Source organism: Nestor notabilis, unplaced genomic scaffold (genome assembly GCF_000696875.1).
Source record: "Nestor notabilis isolate BGI_N333 unplaced genomic scaffold, ASM69687v1 scaffold22387, whole genome shotgun sequence".
Classification (NCBI taxonomy): domain Eukaryota; kingdom Metazoa; phylum Chordata; class Aves; order Psittaciformes; family Psittacidae; genus Nestor; species Nestor notabilis.
Genome location: NW_009936304.1, coordinates 9345 through 15017, shown reverse-complemented (window position 1 = coordinate 15017; position 5673 = coordinate 9345). Strand labels below are relative to the sequence as shown.

At 43.7% G+C, this 5673-nt stretch overlaps 1 protein-coding gene across 1 annotated transcript; it reads left to right on the top strand.

The window, feature by feature from the left end:
• Positions 1–270: 270 nt before the first annotated feature.
• LOC104408628 lies at positions 271–2412 on the top strand. Its single transcript, XM_010018280.1, has 3 exons — positions 271–431; positions 716–933; positions 2213–2412. The coding sequence occupies exons 1-3, from the start codon at positions 271–273 to the stop codon at positions 2410–2412; spliced, it is 579 nt and encodes a 192-aa protein (XP_010016582.1).
• Positions 2413–5673: the final 3261 nt, after the last annotated feature.

The window sequence follows — 5673 nt, the reverse complement described above, 5'->3', positions numbered from 1 at the left end:
ACCCAGTAATGCCCAGTTTGGTACATGCATCTGTTTCAACTGGCTGTGCCTGTTAGGACAATGCACAGATGAGCGGCCAGCCCTGGGGAAGGGGATCAGGGGATGCCACAGTGCAGGGGCAGTGTGGCTCTGCAGCAGGAGCTGCTGCCCAGCACCTGCCTCAGCCCATCTCCTGGCTTGGCCCGTGACCGTCCTGGGGGCTGGCAGCACCCCAGCACACAGCTCCGTGCCTCTGGCTGGTGGGAGTGGGATCTCTCCCTGGTTCTCAGCATGTCTGGGGTGGAGGTGCTGGGCTCCCAGGAACCGGAAGCCGCTGGGACATGCACGGAGGACATCCCCTCCATTAAGGAAATTGAGCAGCTCCTGAGCACCGGGGGGCCCTCTTGCAACCATGTTGATGAAGTATGGCCTAATCTCTTCTTAGGAGACCTGTAAGTACAGCTTTACAGACATACCTCTGCCATACATTCTGTCTCTTAGTATGCCTCATAGGTGCAGCTTTAGACAGTGTTGCTAATTGCTGTCATTTACACAAGCAGACAGCACAGTTTCTGAGAGAAAATTATGACTAAGCTGGTACTGTCTTTTTGGTTAGCCCTTAGAAACAATGCATGGGCGAACGCTCCAGCAAATGGCTTGGGAGATGCAATTGCAGCACTTTCTGCTCCATGATTATCTCTGCACCCATCTCAATTTGTCTTTGTCTTTTCCTTAGAGTAACAGCTCACAACAGATTTGTTCTGTGGAAGATGGGTGTGACCCATGTTCTAAATGCTGCCCACGGCACAGCATACAGCCACGGAGGCCAGGACTTCTATGGAGCGACCATTGATTATTACGGTGTACCAGCCCATGACCTCCCAAGCTTTGATATAAGCCAGTTCTTTTTCTCTGCAGCACAATTTATCCATAATGCCTTGAAGACACCAGGAGGTATGCAATTATTGTTGGTCACATTTTCATGCGAGTAGACAGCCTCTAGTAACAGGTCAGCTCCACAAGCTCAGTGGTGGACAAGTCACTACATGGTTTCCTGCCAGCTGCTGGTCACCTGCACGCAGGGTGTCAGGAGGAGGGAGTGCTCTGCTATGTGGATGTAGCTCTAACTAGGTCCCAGAAAGCTGATGTGAGAAAAGGGATGAACAGTGTACGAAAGAGACTGGGGCAGGGAGGAGAGGAGGTAAGGAGAAAAATATCTGGAAGGAAAGGCTGGTTCAAAAAGGAAGAAGCAAAAACATGCATGTTGTAGATGCCCCATCCCTGGAAGCGTTCAAGGCCAGGCTGGATGGGACTTTAAGTAACCTGGTCTAGTGGAAAGTGTCCCTGCCCATGGGAAGGGGGTTGGAACTAGACGACTTTAATGCCCATTCCAACCCAAACCATTTCATGGTTCTATGCATTTAAAATGGATGCCCTCTTTTAAGACTCTCTTATGGCAACTGCGTTTGTAAGAACAAATGAAGAGACAGAAATCCTGATTTTTACAGCCACCAACCATAGGAAGAGGCTCATATATTGCAGGTTTGCTGCTTGCATGATCAGGGCCTGCAGGGCTGTGCCCCCAAAGAGAAGATTTACCTTTACCTAAAGAGATCTATAGTGGGTTGCACAACAGACTGAGCTTCTTGGCTCTGGTGCAATAAAATACTAATTAACCTGTATTACATAAAAGAACATTTCTTAGCATAAGCAAACTGGCATTGATGGACCTGTCTCAGTCTCTATCACAAGTTCTGCCTTCAAAAGGGAATTACAGTGGCAGCTGATTGCCTTATTATGCAATGGTACTCGGCCAGTCGTTTTTCTTGGTGGCTAATGTGTTAGTGCAATCCTTTCAGGCCAGATTTTAGCACTCCTCTTCACCTAAGAAAGCCCCTGTGAAACCAATGGGTCTGATTTTCATCTAGTTCACAACAGAACAACTTCATTACTTCAACAGGATTTTATTTGATTTGCCTGTGTTTCTGAGATCAGGCTGGAATCTCATGGCACTTCTCATGCAAGTGAGTGTAACGACTGCAAATTAGACTTAATTGTTGCAGTTCGTGTGATCTATCAGAAGGGTAAGAAATATATCATGCTTGCGGTGTTACTCTGACCAAGCTGGAGAAGGCAGAAGAGGTTTGCTTTCCCTTTAAATTGAACTTCATACACTGTACTGCTTCTCTTCTATGGTTATATATATATATATTTTATTTTTTTTCTTAACCAGCTAAAATTTTGGTCCATTGTGCAGTTGGAGTAAGCAGGTCAGCTTCCCTAGTCCTAGCATACCTGATGATAAATCACCACCTCCCATTGGTTGAAGCCATCAAAACAGTGAAAGAACACCGATGGATTTCACCCAATCGTGGCTTTCTGAAACAGCTGCGAAACCTGGATGTTCAGCTGCGGCAAAAGAAGGACTGCTGAAAGGGCAAAACCATTTACATTCACTTCTCTGAATTTCAGCCTTCATAGCCATTGTGTACATACAGCTTCCTATGCTCGATGCATATTAAAAAAGTCAATGGAACTGTAAATGGATTAATTCTGATATCTTAGTTTCTCCAAGAGCAGAACAGCCAAAATCAGCACCGTAAAGCACTGTGTGCTGCAGAGCCTAGCATAGCACTACCAGATGACTCCACTGGAGTGGTTAAGACGGACAGAGTTTGTTGCTGGTTTTTGCTAATGCCAGAAGCAAGTTCAGTAGTTGCCTGTAGCTGTACAGTATGCTCACATGCCCTTTACTTTGGAGTGTAACATAACCAGTTTCCTTGGTTTGGTTACAGTTCTCATGTGCATGTTCTCACAAGAAAAGCTTTCTGTGTTTCAAGCCTGGTGACATGGTGAGGACAATTTCTTAAAAGCACAGGCATTGCTACAGCAACATTCCTTTTTCAGTGGTCTGCTAAATACTACAGACCTACTACAGAAAGCTGGGACAGCCTGAAGACCCGCACCAGCAAAATGAACTTGTGTGCAGCTCTGTCTACAGTGTCTGGGTCAGCAAACCTACAAACCTTTCCTTGTGTAAATACGTTTTCAGCTAGATAATGTATATTATGCAGTATATTGAGGACATTAAAAAAAAAAAAGTCAGATCTTCAAAGCATTTTGTAAGCTCATTAGTTCACTCTCCCTCCATATTATCCTAAATCAGTTCTGTGTAAGTGGCTTTGAATCATCCCTGATTTAACATCAGGTAGCATATAATAACTTCGCTTACGTCAATGGCAAGGCTTAATTGATACAAATTAGTTTTAAGCTGTTTTGAGGATGTCACTTTTCCTATCACCAGTAAATTGGTACTTAAACCAATGTGATACTTCATGCAGCAACAGCTGTATTTGAAATTCATGCTACTACTCTGCCTGAAAATTAGCTTGTTACCTTGTAATGAAACAAGAAGTGATAATCAAATCTATTTTTGCACTTTGCCACTGGTTTGATTTATTGATTAGCTGACCTTATAAGCCTTCCCCGTCAGATTAAATACATTTGTGCTTGTTTGCCTTTGAAGCATCAGTTCTGAACATTTTCCTCTTTGCTGAGAGAGACTTGCAAGGTTCTTAGAAAACTTAAATAGTGGTAACTTCTGAGTTAAAACTCTTCCTCCCCAGACCCCCTATCCTCTTTAATTCTTGGAGAGGTGATAGCATGAATACTGGTACTGCCTAGCGCATATGGGAATGTAGAAATCCCTCCCTATTTCGGTGTACACAAATGCTTTGCAAAATACGCAGATTTAAGATCCTGTCACAGGTCTAATTTGATGGTCCAGATTTTCCAAGATGTTGCCAAAGAGCAAAGAGAAAAAGAAGACATTGTAGTGTAAAAAGATCAAATAGAAAATCATATTTAAAGCCCAACAGTGCTAAGACAATCTTTATACCTCACAAAGCAGCAGAGTGGTGGTGGAGGAGGAGCTGGGTTTGCTTTGAAGTTCTCCATTAGAGTTAATAGGGATTTATATGAGTTAATGTTTCATTATAATTTATACTTCGTTCACGTTACAGTAGGTTGGAGTCTGGAAACCTTTTCAAGACATGGCATTGAAAAATCTGAAATTCACATGAGTGAAATAATGCATTTTAATGGTTTTAGGCTGGGCAAAATTAGACACATGTGAGCAAGATTAATTGACACCCCCCCAGCAGGATAATGCTTTACATGCTCCTGAACATCTGTCCCACAAGCCACAGCTGTGAAAGCTGCTCCTATTGTAAATTAGTACCTGCTCTCAGAGATACTGCTCATCCTGGGAGAGTGTTGTTTCATCAGGGGTAGAGAAGAGTACAAAGCTAAGCTGAGTCAGTATAGCGTCTATGCCACCAATGACATGGTAGTGATCTTGTACAGCAAGACTTACTCACCCCAGTGGAGGGAAGGAATTAGTTAGAAATGCTTTTCAAGGGCACTGGCAAATCACAGAAGTGTTTTTTTATCTGTGGAGTTAGTATTGTCTATATTTCCTGCCTCGCTGTATTGCTCCGTTCCTTATATACAGTTTAAATTTGGCTCCAGGTCTGCTCAGGGAAAAAGATTCTAGTTAACATAAGCAAAAAGACTGCTCAGGAAAATATTTCAGTCAACATAAGCAAAAGCAGTAGAATTAGTCCTGTAACTTCGCAAAACAGAAAATATTGTCTGCTGTGATGTGCTAGGAGGAAAAGGGACCTTCTCACCTGTCACATATACTACCCATAGTTTAAGTCATGATGTGATTTGACATCAGTTCTTCACTGTTTTCCATTATCAGTGGGAAAACCTGTATTTCAAATATTGGTTTGGCAAGTTAGACTAAGGAACCAAAACAAGAGAAAAATACTGCTTCACCAGTGGTACTTTCTTCAGAAAACGTACATCTGTCAACAGGGCCTACACAACCCAGGAGACTAAAATGAATGTCAACTCCTAGCTGAGGGAGGGACCTTAAGAAAGATATTGAAGTACCTAAAGGTAGGCTGAGTACCTGCAGAGTAGACCAAAGCACCTAGGTTCATGCAGCGGTGCCTGCATGCCCTCTGAGGAGCCTGCAGGAACTGTCAGTCCTGCAGATCCAGCCTGACAAGAAGCTGATTACCTTCCATCTCCTCTGAAACAGGCACATAGGCCTTCCTGCCCAGGCTTACCTTGTCATGGGGTCTTTCTTTAGTCTGTTCTTGCATCTCATAAAGCCCACAGTAGAGTGTGTGCGGTTCAGGAGTGACCTCCTCCTGTGAGAAAGGACCATGCCAGAACGAAAAGCTGGACCTCCTCTGAAGACTATCTGAAAAACAATTTGTTGTTCTTTTGAGAGCAATTTTCATTGAGACCCAGCTCCTGAGCCACCTTACCAAGTGGGTAATGAGGACTAGTGCCAGCTCAGCACTAGTGTGTTGAGCTGTGTGTGAGTGTGTGTCTGTGAGCAGAGAGTACAGTGAAAGGGAGTGTCCCAGCTACAGCTGACATATATCTGCTTAAAGCAATCACAAAACCACAGTGTCGCCTGAAGTCAGCCATGTAAAATTCCACTGGAAACTTCCCTTAGTTTTATTTTCTGCTACAAGAACTCAGGGAATCAGATGAAGTCAGTAGAATCCAGGTCTGAAACAAGATGAGGTGTTTAGGTGAGCTGTGTAATGCCTTGCCACAGGATGTTGCAGAAGGCAAAAACTTATAAATGTTCCCAGGGTACCTAGAAAAGTT

Bases quoted from the DNA above. Each gene is read 5' to 3' on its own strand.
- LOC104408628 (XM_010018280.1), top strand. From the start codon at position 271: ATGTCTGGGGTGGAGGTGCTGGGCTCCCAGGAACCGGAAGCCGCTGGG. The intron at 432-715 runs GTAAGTACAGCT...TCTTTTCCTTAG, and splicing joins AATCTCTTCTTAGGAGACCT to AGTAACAGCTCACAACAGAT. The intron at 934-2,212 runs GTATGCAATTAT...TTTCTTAACCAG, and splicing joins TGCCTTGAAGACACCAGGAG to CTAAAATTTTGGTCCATTGT.